Source organism: Ictidomys tridecemlineatus, chromosome 4 (genome assembly GCF_052094955.1).
Source record: "Ictidomys tridecemlineatus isolate mIctTri1 chromosome 4, mIctTri1.hap1, whole genome shotgun sequence".
NCBI lineage: Eukaryota > Metazoa > Chordata > Mammalia > Rodentia > Sciuridae > Ictidomys > Ictidomys tridecemlineatus.
Window position 1 is genome coordinate 140036250 of NC_135480.1, and position 14752 is coordinate 140051001.

Sequence of the window (14752 nt, forward strand, 5' to 3'; positions counted from 1 at the left end):
GGAAACTTTCTAAAATGATTGCCTGTCTTGAATAATTAATTTTAACACGTTTGATAACAAGTATTAATGAGGAACAAGTGCAGAATAAATTCTTAAATAATCCCACATACTGTTTGAGCTCTCCTGTATGTTTTTTCATGTTGAACCCTAACTAAGCATAGTTGAAAGAGTTAGTAGTCTTGGGAAATTTATTCAACTCCTCTGAGCCTGTTTCCTCGTCGTTTTACTGAAAAAGTTGAGTGTAATGATCTCCAAAATCCTTTGTAGTTCTGAAAATCTATCCTCTAACAAAATGTATATAATTAGAATACATGCCATGTATTTCTTTTACCAGCCAAAAGTAAAATGTTAAGTAGTCAGGAAGAGGGAAATAAATAAATGAAACTTTTCAACTGGGAAAATAATCCCAGTTTCTGACCTTTTGATGGGTCAACAGAAAAAAAGGCCTGGTTTTCACCATTAAGCCTTCTCTCACAAATCTTGAGCTCTGCGTATGTGTGCGCTCGTGGAAAGAACACTGTACCAGGTTTACCTGGGTTATAATTATAAGTCTATCATTAACTTTGAACATCTGCTCATTAAGCAACTCAACTAGATTAGATGGTCTCTAAAGTCCTTTCTAACTCATACTATTCTGAAATTGTTCATGCTTAATTAGGAGATGTCCCTGCTACTCTTGCCATTACTCATTTGAGCCCACAATCTATAATTGCCACCAACAGTGCTTCTATTCATCTGACAGCAGTAGTGCAATGTTAGGAGTTGTGCTGTGACTGCACACATTCTCTCTCCTAATATCTTCTTTTCTATGGAGTATGTACAACTGGGTAAATTGTAAATAAAAAGACATTTCTGAGTTGAGTGACATTTAGAGTCAGATGTAGCTGGAAACCCCACTTCTGGGTCATATCACAGATGTTTGTGTAAGAAACTATGTGAAGGTATGTCACTAACTGGATAATTCAAATAGTCTTGTGCTCCTGGAAGAGAACCCATGGGTATTTAGCCTTGCTCTTTCCTGGTGAATGTTCAGATTCTCAGAAAGCTCCCTTACCTTTCCAAAAGACTAGATGGTGCTTGCTGGGCAAATGGCTCTTGGCTACCAGAAATGACTACTGTCTGCATTGTAGGTGGAAAGACATATTTAAGGTCACTATAACCCTTCACCTTACATTCATTAGCTCCTGTATCACTTCACCTACAATTCAAGTAGTTTACAGTTGGGACAGTTATACTGTGGATAAATACAGTTCCTGGAACATAGTAGATAACCAATAAATATTTATTGAATCAGTGAGTTCACATTTTTAGATCTGTGGCAGTGTTAAAAGGGGTAAAATACTCCTGAGACTTGTAGAATGAAGTCTGTTCATAATTAACCAAACCACATGGTGTTTGGAATTCTATTTTATCTGTTGATCTTTTCAATCATTAGTCTATTTTTACAGGTAATCAAACTTTAAGATAAATTGTAATTTGATTTTGACTAAAATTGTTCATTATACTCATTCCAGACCATAACTATATGTAGCATTTTCATTCTCAATATCTAGATAAATAAAGAACTTTTGTTAAGGTATTATATAGACAACATTTGTAACATAAGGTATTCTATAGGACAACAATATGCCAGATTTGAATTAGTAGAGCTTAATAAGTGATTTAATAAATGTGTGTGGGGAGGGGTGGGGTACTGGGGATTGATCCCAAGGGCAATTAAATAAGCTGAGAATATAGATGAAATAAGCTGAGAATATAGAGTTTACTAAGTAGCATTAAAAATGATGGTGATAGGGCTGGAGGTATAGCTTAGTGATAGAGTACTTGTTAGCATGTGGAAGCCCTGGGTTTAATCCCCAACACTACAGAAAAAGAAAAAGTTAAAAAACAACAACAACATGATGGTGATAACTAAGAAAGTTCAATTTTAAATATAAATTGATATTGTCTAATTTTTTCATTCTAATAGCAAATCTTTAGAGAATGATGGAACATTGCTTGTCCAACTTTTAACTTTTGAATTTTATAGATATGGCATTCGTCCTGAAAATGTGATCATATATGGCCAAAGTATAGGTACAGTACCATCTGTGGATCTTGCTGCTCGGTATGAGAGTGCTGCTGTTATTCTTCATTCTCCTTTGACCTCCGGAATGAGAGTTGCTTTTCCTGATACAAAGAAGACCTACTGTTTTGATGCATTCCCAAAGTAAGTGGCAATATTCAAAATAGTTCAATTCCAAGATGCATTTAAGGGAATTTTTTTTCTTTCATAGCATGCATTGATGATACAGTTTATTCAGCCATAAACTGTTTCATATCACATAGAAATTATGAAGGGTTGTGGCTCAGTGGTAGAGTGTTTGCCTAGCACATGTGAGGCACTGGGTTCTATTCTCAGCATTACATGTAAATGAATGAATAAAATAAAGTTCCATCAATATCTTAAAAAATTAAGTAAAAAAGAAAAAGAAATTGTGAAAAACTAATGTGAAAAGGGTATTGGCAGGCTGAAATGTTTGAGTAATAGTAATCCACATAAGAAGTACCAAGGAGGGCCTTGTACCCTGGGTAATGGCAGTAGTATTGCAGAAAAGGGAATAGGCTTGCAAAATGACAGAACTGAGTAAGACTCTAAAGTTTCTGCCTTGAGCTGCCAACATATGATGATGCCATTGAGTAAGATTAAAAAAAAAAAAAACTGGAGAAGGCTAGGTAGAAGGAAAAATGAGTGAATAATTTCTAGTTAATGACACCTAATTTACAAAAAAAGGTTGTCTTAAATGAACTAGAATTAAGTATTATCACAAAATTTGCAAACATACAGTATTAAATGGATTGAAAGAAAGGCAGCTTCTTCATATTTCTCGAGAAAAGCAGATGTTCTCTTCTGCTTCTCTTCATAGTTAGAAAAATTGATGTCCTGTTTTACTCAGAGGGGAGAAAGACAAAAAGGAAGAAACTGGCAAATTTCAGTCTTCTTTCTTATCTTGGCAGCAACACAAAAGATTTTTTTTTGTGTGTGACAGGCCAAAAGCCAATCTATCCTTTGGTTCTTTAGAAGAACTATGGATAAATCTTTTTATGTTGGCCAGAATGTGATCATTTTAATAGGGAAGCTTATGGGAGCATGTGATCTTATCATTCAAGCAGGCTGTGGGGGGTAGGGGGGAAAGGATTTTGTTTTGTTAAATTTTTATTTTGCTTTATTTTTGTGATGCTGGAACCCAGGACCTCTTGCATGTTAAGTAAGCACTCTACCACTGTGGCTTTTTAATTGTTTTTGGTTTCGTTTTGTTTTAGGTATATACATTATGCTACTTCTGTTTAGCTGAATGGTAGTAATGAAGTAGGGAAGTGATGGCATCTGTACCATTGCCATCTTATATTTCTGTCTAGCTCCCGTTTTTACTTCACATAAGCAGAAATAGCATTGGCTGTAAATTATTTTAAAACAGTTTATTTTTAAAAGTTTTAATTCCTTTATACTTAAAACATCTTTCTTGTAAAACATAATAAAAGAATTTTTCTTAGCAAATTCAGCCTTGAATTATTTCACTGATTAATTTCTTTCTTTGCAAGATTTTTTTTTAATTGAATTAGGGATTGAATTCAAGGGTGCTTTACCACTGAGCTACATCCTCAGCTCTCAGCTCTTTTAATTAATTTATTATTATTATTATTATTATTATTGAGCAGGGTCTCACTAAGTTGCTTAGGTCCTCTCTAAAATGCAGAGCTGGCCTCAAACTTGCAGTCCTCTTATCTCAGCTTCTCAAGCCACTGTGATTATAACGTGTATCACTGTGTCTGGTGATTTTCTTTTTTTAAGGCCGTAATGTTATCTTTCTCTCTCTCAAAAGTTCTTGAAAAACTTTTTTCTTTATAAGGTTACTTCTCTTTCTGACTCCTCCAAGTTGTCTTTTGAAAATTCTGTTTATTTTGATCTCTATCTTATATTTGAGGTATTCTCTTCCAATATCTAATAATTCTTGGCTATCTGCTCATATATACGAGTGAAAAACTAAAGAACTAATCTAATCTAATCAATAAAGAAAGCTCTTTTTAAAATTGCCCCTTGAGTGGTGAAGGCCTAGCTTCCAGTATTCTTGGAAACCAAGTAGGGTTCATAATAGCCAGAATATATGAGTATTCTGTGACTGATACCTCCTCTACCTTAAACTCTGACAATTCTGAGTTCACAGAACCTTCAGTCTTGGGGGAAGGTGGCTTACCACCTAGCTGCAATTGAGAGGTAAAGGGGACCTATGAAAGAGGAGGATATGTTTTAACAAACTGAACAAATTCTCTATATTCTAATCCACCACCTTTATCTCCATAGCAAATTCCTTAGCCTTCTTTGTTACAAATTGGGTTGCTTCTTCACGTTACCCTTCTGTCTGCTTAAAGTTGTATTTGCTTTCTCCTATCCTTTTAATCAGTTCTCTCTCACATTCACTTATTTAAAGCTTTAAAATTTTGGTGCATTAACATTCTTCCTATCTTTGTTTGTTTATTCCCTCAAAATAAGAACAAAACCCAAAATGTTCTGTTGTAATTTTAGTATGAAATTAGGAGGGAGAATATGAGTGCAGAAGGAGATAAAATTGGCACATACTTGAAATTGTTCTTAATTTCTGTCTTTGAAAGCTTAAGTTTTCCTGAGTTTAAAAACAAAAATCAGTATTTTAGAACAGTGCAAAAGGATGACAGCATTGAATGACTCCACCAAAGCAGAAGTACATGAAGGTCACTTTCCTCAGTTAGACTTAATATAAAAGACAACTTTTGAATCTTAAAATCTGATTTAATCTTAGAGATCAAATATTTGAATTTTCTGTTATAGCACAAGAAAATTTCTTTCTTTTTACATAGCCATATTATTGAGTCTTCTTACCCCTCTTTCTTTCCCCTACAGCATTGACAAAATCTCTAAGATAACCTCTCCAGTATTAATAATTCATGGGACTGAAGATGAAGTTATTGACTTTTCACATGGCCTCGCATTATTTGAGCGTTGCCAAAGACCTGTGGAGCCTCTGTGGGTTGAAGGAGCAGGACATAATGATGTGGAACTTTATGGACAGTACCTTGAAAGGTTGAAACAGTTTGTGTCACAGGAACTGGTAAATTTGTAAAATATTCTGTAAATTTGCATACTGGGTTTTCTTTTCTTGCTGAACTGCACTCTTTGGTAAATAATATAAAACCTGAAGGTTTTGTTTACAAATCATGTCAGTTGCCTTCAAAAATGTACAGGTAATGATTTGTTAACAGACTTAATGAAGGTTTTAATTACCAGAAATAGAAACTGGAAATAACAGTATCATGCAGTCAGGCTGTGTAATTTATATTTTTTCTGTGAATTTTTTTTAAACATCAAGATGAGTACTGTATGAAATTTTAATTAGTTCTGTAAAATCAAATGCTGTAAAAGTATTGCCAGATGCTTTTGCATATCAGAAACAAATTTATAAATATTTTTAAAACATCTCAATGTACTAAATCTTATCCTGATATACAAATGATGTAATATTCTTTAAAAAAGCTGTATATCTAAAGCAATTCAAGTACTCATAATAGAATAAACTGTAAAAATAAAATTTTAAAACATCAAGTTAAATAGGGTTCATCTAACCCTGTTGTACAGGGATAGGAGCTTAAATGGCTATTTTATTGTAAAATACATTGAATTTTCTGTATTCTCGTTATAATACATTTATCCTAAAAAATGAAGTAAGTCTTAATTTTTATGCCATCTGTTAATTTACCAATTAGTTACCTTGTAAATGCAGTCATAGTGGCACTGAATTTTAACTAGTTTGGATTTATAAGTTTGATACTGTGAGGCAACTACTTAAAATTTTATTTAGTTACCTAAAAGGCATTTAGGGTTTCAAGACTGATTTGTAATGCAACGTTGTTTTCAAATTTTGACTAATCTTGTAGAATTGTATGAAAACCTGAAAGTCCATTAGTTGTTCTTCAATACCACAAACAGACTGGCTATTTGGACTTTTTTCACTTTGGCTATTTTTAAGAATAGGACCCACTCATTTGGGTTACTATCTAAGAATTTCATGGATTTACTCCTGTATGCAGGAGGTAATAAAACATTTAATTCATAAGTTTTATATTAACCAGTATAGTAAAAAATAAAGCTCACACACAAAAACTAAGTTGCCTTTCCTTGAATGAATCCTGCCTGAATAAAACAATGAAAGAAAAATAAAAATAAAATTAACGGTATGTAGTCTAATTTGTAAATGAATGAATATTGAAATAATACACACTGTGGATATCTTTTAAGGCCTTATGTAGTTTTAATGTTCTGCTTGTTCTGTGGTTATGTCTAAGACTATAGTATATGATTCTCTACAACGTATATCAAGTATTGTGAATGCTTTGGTTCAGATGTGTCAAATTAACAGTAAAACAACAAATATACCAGTCAGCTGTGCTTGTTTGCCTTCTTCCATCCTCCTTACTCCTACACAAGAGTGAAAAATGCCCATTCACCTTTATAAGACTCAGTTCTGAAATTTTCTGAGTTTTTTATTAGCATCTATTATTTGTACATATTAGTAGGATCAGTATGATATTTCCATACATGTATATAGCATGTACTGATAAATCACCTTACTTCTTCCACTCCTTTCTGCCCCTATCTCCAATAATCACTAGTCTATTTTCAGGTCAAACTTTTTAGCTTCCGCATAGGAGAGAGACAATGGCAGTGCCTGGCTTATTTCACTTAACATAATGTGTTACAGTTTTATCCATTTTGCCGCAAATAACAGGATTTCATTCTTTGGGTCCAAATAATGTGTGTGTGTACATATATGAAACATATAAAAAACACATTTTCTTTATCCATTCATGTGTGGATTGGGCATTTAGGCTGATTCTGTATCTTGGCTATTATGAATAGTACTACAATAAGCAAAAGGTATTCCAGGGTTCTTTTTGGTATGCTGATTTCATTTCTTTGGGCTTTATACCCAGAAGTGGAGATAACTAGATCATATGGTGGTCTGATTTTAGGTTTTTGAGGAACTTACTTACTATTCTGCTTAATGGCCGAATTAATTTACATTACTGTCAACAATGTGTAGGAGTTCCTTTATCTTTTCACTAATATTTGGGGGTTTTTTTTGTTGTTTTGTTTTTTTATTTATTTGTATTTTTGTTTATATTGTTCTTTTGTTTCTTTTTAATATCCTTTCTAACTGGCGTGATATGGTGTCTTTGTAGGTTTCATTTGCATTTCCCTGATGACTAATGAAACTGAGCATTTTTTCCATCTATTTCTGTGGATTGTTTCTTCACTTTTGTTTCCTGTACTTTGGGAGGTTCAAGCCAAAAAATCATTGCCTGTGCCAGTGTCTTGAAATGTTTCTACTTCCAGTAGTTTCGGGGTCCTATATTTAGGCTTATATTTTGATCTGTCTTGGGTTTATTTTTGTCTAGAGTGGGAGATAGGGTTCAAGTTTCAGTCTTCCACACGTGGGTATCCAGTTTTCCCAGCACTATTTATTGAAGAGGCACCCTGGTGCTTAGCTCTTTTGATTTCTTTTTTTTTTTTTTTAATTTATTTGTTTTTTAGGTGGCCACAGCATCTTTATTTGTATGTGGTGCTGAGGATGGAACCCAGGCTGCATGCATGCCAGGCTAGCATGCTACTGCCTGAGCCACATCCCCAGCCCTCTTTTGATTTCTTTGGTGACCCATTGTTTATTCAAAAATGAGTTGTTCAGTCTCCATGTATTTATGTAATTTCTGAAGTTTTTCTTATTGATATCTAGTTTCATTGAATTATTATCTAGTTTCATTCCTTTGTTATCAGAAATGATGTAGAATATGATTTCAATTTTTTTGAATTTTTTAAGACTGTGTCCTAATATATTTCCTATTCTAGAGAAAGTTCAGTGCACTCATGGAAAGCATTTTTTGCACTAGTTGGATGGACTGTTCTGTACATGTTTAGTTTATTTGATCTCTTGTGTTTTGTTGTTGTTGTTTGGCACTGGGGAATGAACCCAGGAGTGCTACTGACTCAAATCCCCAGCCCTTTTTCTTTTCTCTTTCTTTTTTTTTGGTCTAAATGATTTGTCCATTGATGAAAGCGGGATGTGTTAAAGATCCTCCATTTTTGTTTTTAAACACATGTCTCCCTTTTTGTCTAATAGTGTTTTATAAAATTGGGTGCTCTGACATTAAATGTATATAGATTTACAATAATCATCTCTATTATTGACTTGTTCCCTTGACCATTTTAAAAGTTACCTTCTTTGTCCGTTCTTACAAATTTTATCTCAAAAGTCTATTTTGTAGTAATCATGCTACTTAGTATTTGCTCATTCATTAACAATTATTGAATGTCTAAGCCATACAAAACCCTTGCTTGCCAGCACTGTAAAATAGAGTATAAGTGGGAAAAGAAGTAGTAGTAGAGATTTTTCCTTGTTAGAAATAACATAGGGGGCTGGGGATGTGGCTCAAGCGGTAGCGCGCTCGCCTGGCATGCGTGTGGCCCCGGTTCGATCCTCAGCACCACATACAAACAAAGATGTTGTGTCCGTCGAAAACTGAAAAATAAATATCAAAAATTATCTTTCTCTCTCTTTCACGTCTCTCTTAAAAAAAAAAAAAAAAAGAAATAACATAGGGCCTGGGGTAGTGGCTCAGTGGTAGAGCCCTTGCCTAGTATGTGTGAGGCATTGGGTTCGATTCTCAGTACCACATATAAGTAAATAAATGAAACAAAGGTCCATCAACAACTTAAAAAAAATATTTTAAAGAAAAGTAATAACATATAAGCCATTTGTTTAGAAACTGATTTAATTTAGGGTTGTAAATATACATTATGAAGAAATAATATGAACAGTGATAGACAAATCATGTTGCAGCATTAATGTAATTTTAAGACACTGTGAAAGAATGATCACAAATTAGAGAAAATCCTGAAGTGTTTTACCAAGTCAAAATCCCAAAGGCTTTGAAGGATGACTGAGGAAGCTAACTATACTCAAATATTTGAGAGAAATTTACACTTTATTCCTTTGGATCTCAGAGTGGAACTAGGTGAAAGTTACAAAATGGCAGATGAGAGTACCCTTTAAGGAAGACTTTGCTGGTCATGGTGGCATACCCAGCAACTCGGGAGGAAGTGCCCTGGTACAAGCTGAGTACCAAAAGAAAAACTGATTATTTGTCCACCAAAGAGGAGGATTGTCCTCCTGAGAGTTAACAAGTATCTTACCACCAGAAATACAGCAGACGCTGAAGGGCATCCTTTATTCATGTCTCAGAAGAAATTCCAGATTTATGTGGGACATTGAACTAGATGTGCTACATGTAAGTTCTTTAATATTTTATATTACATTCAGATTTCCTCTGCATATTCCTCAGGATCATTTGCCCTGTGCTTTCTGGAAGACAGTATGATGTAGAAGAATTAAGTTGACACTCAGGTCTGGAACAATATACTTTTGAACTATAAAACAGCATAAATTTATTTGCTCTCCAATTTTATTTTTGCTCCAAGATTCTTCCACATCAGCTATTTTTTTTATTGAATGGTAAATTGGTGGGTTGTGCCTTTGCAATTCTTAAATTAGTGATTTGTGTGTTTAAGGTAATTGTTTTTATTAGGTACAGTGACAGCTATTTAGTTGTGTTAAAATCTAGTAAGAATGATGACCATGGTCGAATGAATAGTGTTTATTTCAGCAGCCTGTTTACTGTAAGAGCTGAGAATTTAAGCAATTATATTGAAAAATATATCAAAGTAGTTATTACTAAGTGGATATAGTTTGTTATGTTGATTTAAGCAATATACTTAAATACCATGATAGCATACTGCATTCTAATAAAGTATACCCCAGATGTTCAGTAACAATTTATACATATGATACTCATTATTCTCAGAATTTACAGAAGGGAGAAAGAAGGTATTTATCCAATTTTTAAATGGATTTTTCCTCTGAAGGAAGCAAACACCTTTATGCTGGAAATGACCCACTTGATATTAGCATTAAAAAATAATAAATGAAAAGGAAATGGGAAGTAAAGAATAGAGTCTTTACAAATGTCATTGAGCTGAAAACTATTAAAATGGTTCTTCAATAAGAAGCAAGGTGGACTTAATTGTTTTATTTTGTTTTCCTCTATTTCTTGTAGACCATGTATTGAATGTATATGGTACAATTTAACATTTCTCATAAAAAGTTTTATTAGTATGTTTCAAGAACAGCATTCTTATATTGGAAAAATAGAGGAAAATGTTGTTTTTAATAAATCACATTTTATCTGATAAAATGCAAATTTCATCTATCTTACTATTTTACTTTTTCCAAAGTAACTGCTTATAGCAGTATATGGTATAGAGGAAGGGAGAGTAGCAGGGAGGTATGTGGATATAGTGGAATCTGAATTAAAATTTTAAAATGTACCATTCATTTCCAAAATCCCTATGGAATATGGTAGGTTATTTAAATGCCTAACAACTCTGGTAAAAGTCAAAGGCCATCAATTTTACTTCACCAAAATATGAGAGTTTGTTCCTTTTTGAAGCCCTTTTGAGTCTGTCTGAACTTTCTGTGTCTAAACAAAAGAATGGAAAGGAGGGAGGGAGAAAGAGAAAATTAGCCTCTCTCTCTCTCTCTCTCTCTCTCTCTCTCTCTCTCTATATATATATATATATATATATATATATATATATATATGTGATGTTATCAAGAATATAATTAGCCACACATGTTGGTGCAAGACTGATCCTAGGCTAAGGCGGAGGCTTGCAAGTTTAAGGTCAGCCTGGCCAAATTAGTGACACCCTGTCTCAAAATAAAGGACTAGGGAGGTAGTTTAGTGGTAGAGCATTCCTGAATTTAATCCCAGTACTGCCAAAGAGGAGTGGGAAGAGTCTTTGGCCTCCCCAATACCTTAAAAAAAAAAAAAAAAAAGAATAAGTACTAAGTCTAACTAAAGTATTTTCTCCAATGACTATATATTACATCAAAATGTTACAAATGCAACCATGCATTATTATAATTATTACTTTACTATCTATAGTAATTTGCTTAGCCCATTACCAGTTTGTACTAATCTTAGTTTTGCTGTTGACAAGTATGTTACATATATATTTTATGTTATAGGCAAAACAATTTATTATATGCATATTATTTTTGAAATTGCTTTTAAATCAAGAGAAAAATGTTCATAAAGTTACATAATTAACCAATGATGCTCTTTGTTCTTTTAGATTTGTATTACTGTGGAATTGCTTGCTTTTAGACTGAAAAACTTTTTTAGTATTTTTTATAAAATAGTCTGCTAGCAACAAATTCTGTTTTTGTTTATCTCAGCATTTCACCCTCATTTTGAAAGATATCTTTGCAGGGTATAGAATTCTTGGTTGCCAAGTGTTTGTTTGTTTGTTTTATGTGGTACTGGGAACCAAACTCAGCCTTACTCATGCTAGGCAAGTGCTCTACCACCCTTTTCCTGGTTGCCAGGTTTTTTACTCTCAGTATTTCGGGTGTTTTCCCACTGCTTTCTATATTCCATTGATTCTGATGAGACATAAGGTGTTAATTAAGGTTCCATTGTAAGTGCTGCTTTGGGTTTCTCTTGCAAATTTCAGGATTTCTCCTTGTCTTTAACTTTCGTCATTAATATATGTGTGTCAGTTATAGATCTCTTCACGTTTAATCTTTGCAGTTCATGAAGCTTCCTGGATGTGTAGGTTATTGTTTCTCAATAGATTTGGGAAGCTTTCTGTCATTATTTCTTTAAATATTCTCTTTTCTTTGGTACTCTTAACTCAAGCATTATAAAATCACATCTGCTCTCATGTGGATGGGAACTAGGCTGCTTTGCTTTTGGGGGTCTTCTATTTGCTTTCTGAATTTCCTTTGTTGTCTTTTCACACTACCTGACAATTATGAGTTTATTTCAGCTGTTCCAGTTTGCTTTTTCTACTCAAACATATCTAGAAAACCTGATAATTTAGACATAATTTAGTAAAACCAATTAAGAGTAAAATGACTTTGCTGAAGCCCTGAAAGGACATGCTATGAGCTACAGCCAGACAGCTTCAACCAAAGCTCCTCCCACTCTGAGATAAGAATTAGTTACTGTCCACCCAGTTAATTGGATTCTGTCCAGCAGATGTGGATTTCTACGATTGGCTGCTAGGAATCTGTTCTTCTGGTGAATGTTACTGGTCTTGTCTTCCATATTTCTTTGAAAAAACAAAGTCAAGAATTTTCAAGAACAGAGCAACATACTCTTGGCAAGTTTTGCCAGTGTTAGAACAGTAACTTCTAAACAATTCATCACAAACCAAGAAACTGGCATGGAGCATACAAAGTGGTAGTTAGTATGGGTTAAGCTTAGCCCAGTGTAACAGCCATGATTGACAGATGGGTTTGAAAGTGCTCTCTCTGGATCAAAGACAAAAAGTCAAGCAATTGTAAATACCAAGGACTATGGAAGAGAATTTAAAGTGACTTTGAATATGAAGTAACTGGGTTCATCAGTGCCAGAAAGAAGCAGAATTGAAGGAAGTGATGTAATGTGTTAAGTCTAATAAATGCTTCTAAACAAATACACATAATTAGGAAAAAGGCAAGGTAGATACACAATACAGCCCAAACACCTAAATAAGGACCATTTTACAATTCATGAGATACCCTGAGCACAACATTTTAAAAAATGATACTGCATTAATACCTAATTTGAATATAAATTAACAGTATGGAATTCTTTTGAAGTGCTGGAAACAGACTGTGTTGAGGGAAGTATGACTAGGAATTAATCTTGTCTTCACAACTTAAGTTCTCATTATGGTCACATTTGAACTGTTTTTTTTTTTTTTAATCCCCTTAATATGTAGGATATGTGCATGCATACAGGCATACACTTAGGAACATCTAGGGTCTGCCTGCAAAAAATAATTACTTAAAGAACATAAGGAATGTCACAAACAATGGTATGCCAGTAATCTCAGCTACTCCAGAGTCAGGCGGATTGCAAATTTGAGGCCAGCCTCAGCAATTTTGTGAAATACTGTCTGAAAGTAATTAAAAGTATCGGGATGTAATAGCTCAGTGGTAGAGTGCTTTGGGTTCAATCCCCAGTATTGCCAAAATAGACAAATAAATAAATAGAAATATAGGCTCAATAATAGCTATTGATGGCTATGCCAGTGTTTTTCAGGAATCATGATTTCAAAGCCTCACTTCAGAAAACAGGAGAAGTAGTATTGTGTCCTGTCCCTTTTAAGCCTAACAGTTTTAGGTAGTTCTCTTAACAGTATGCCTTGCAGAGTTGAAAAGAAGATCCCCAGGATGCAGACCCTTCCCACATGGATCTGCCTTCAAAGAAGCTAACTTGGAGAGAAAATGACCTTCTTATTTTTTTTCTCTCTTTATCCCTCCCCTGGTAACTGAAAGCTTCCTATCAATTGAATTCATTACAAAGGAAGAAGGTGTTCCAAAGAGGTAAGCCTTGTTCTTTTTGTTTCTCATTTGAAGTTTTAAGTCATCAGTCAAAAGTTTTGACTTTATATTTTTCTTGTGTTTCTTTAAGTTATGACATTTGAGAAGAAAGTAGCAACATTAAAAGTACCAGGGGTACAAAGGGTAGCTTTGAAATTTTAGACATTAGTCTGTGAGCCAGTTTCATTATCAAAGGTGAGTAATTATAATATCCTTTCTGTTCACTGAATACTTTCAGTATTCTAAAAGAATATATAAATAAATAAGGGGTTGTTTATGTCATGTGGATCTGTTTATCAATGAAAAGTGCCAGGCCATGAATCACTTTAGATAATTTTTAGAGAAATTTTTATTGATAATATATAAGTTTACCAATGAACAGATTCAGAGAACACTGAATCTGAAACTCTGTGATTAAAGTTGTCCCATTTCTTACTTTGGCCATATACGTACGAGAGAGTGTGTGTGTGTGTGTGTGTGTGTGTGTGTGTGTGTGTGTGAGAGAGAGAGAGAGAGAGAGAGAGAGAGAGATCTTAAAAGCCACTGGAGAATCTGGACTGTAGTGTCTTTGAAAGGTTCAAGAAATTGGCGCCGGTAGATGAACTACAGTATATGAAAGCAATGTACCTTTTGTTCTGTTGAATTCTGTCCTACTCTCATGATGCTTCTCCAAATGTCCTCTCGTTCCCAAACATGCTCTTGGTTTTATGAGTTAAAACCAAGGCTGGAGGCAAGACAAATAACATTGGAGCAACTGAAATGAAAAACCCTTGGTTATGGAAGATTTAACCTATAGTGGCAAATCCTTACTGCTCACTTTTCCTTTAAAAAAAAAATTCTGGGTCAGGCACAGTGGCATACTCCTGTAATCCTGGCAATTCAGGAGCCCAAGACAGGAGGATTGCAAATTGGAGAAGGAGAAAGGGGAAGCATTTCAATTTAAACTACTTCTCAGAGAAAATAATCCTCTTATTACATATTGTGATACAAAATATATACAAGTGAGTAAATTTTATTGTTTGACTTAAACTTCACCTGTACATGCTTTATTTCTGATTCTAGCAGCTGACATCTTTTTTAAAAAATTTTTTTAGTTGTAGATGGATACAGTGTCTTCTTCTAAATTTTTATACAGTGCTGAGAATTGAACCCAGTGCTTCATACATGTAAGCAAGCATTCTACCACCGAGCTACAGCCCTAGCCCTGTTTTGTTTGTTTTAATGAGATTCTACAATACTGTTTTACCTTG

At 34.0% G+C, this 14752-nt stretch overlaps 1 protein-coding gene across 3 annotated transcripts in view; it reads left to right on the plus strand.

The window, feature by feature from the left end:
• The window catches only part of Abhd17b (abhydrolase domain containing 17B, depalmitoylase), a 40720-nt gene extending 34266 nt beyond the window's left edge, over positions 1-6454 (plus strand). For all 3 annotated transcript variants that reach the window (XM_005324102.5, XM_021725626.3, XM_040285671.2), the window contains 2 exons: positions 2030-2209; positions 4919-6454. In XM_005324102.5, coding sequence (XP_005324159.1) covers positions 2030-2209; positions 4919-5138 — 400 coding nt within the window. In that variant the 3' untranslated portion in view covers positions 5139-6454. The remainder of the gene's footprint in view (positions 1-2029; positions 2210-4918) is intronic.
• Positions 6455-14752: the final 8298 nt, after the last annotated feature.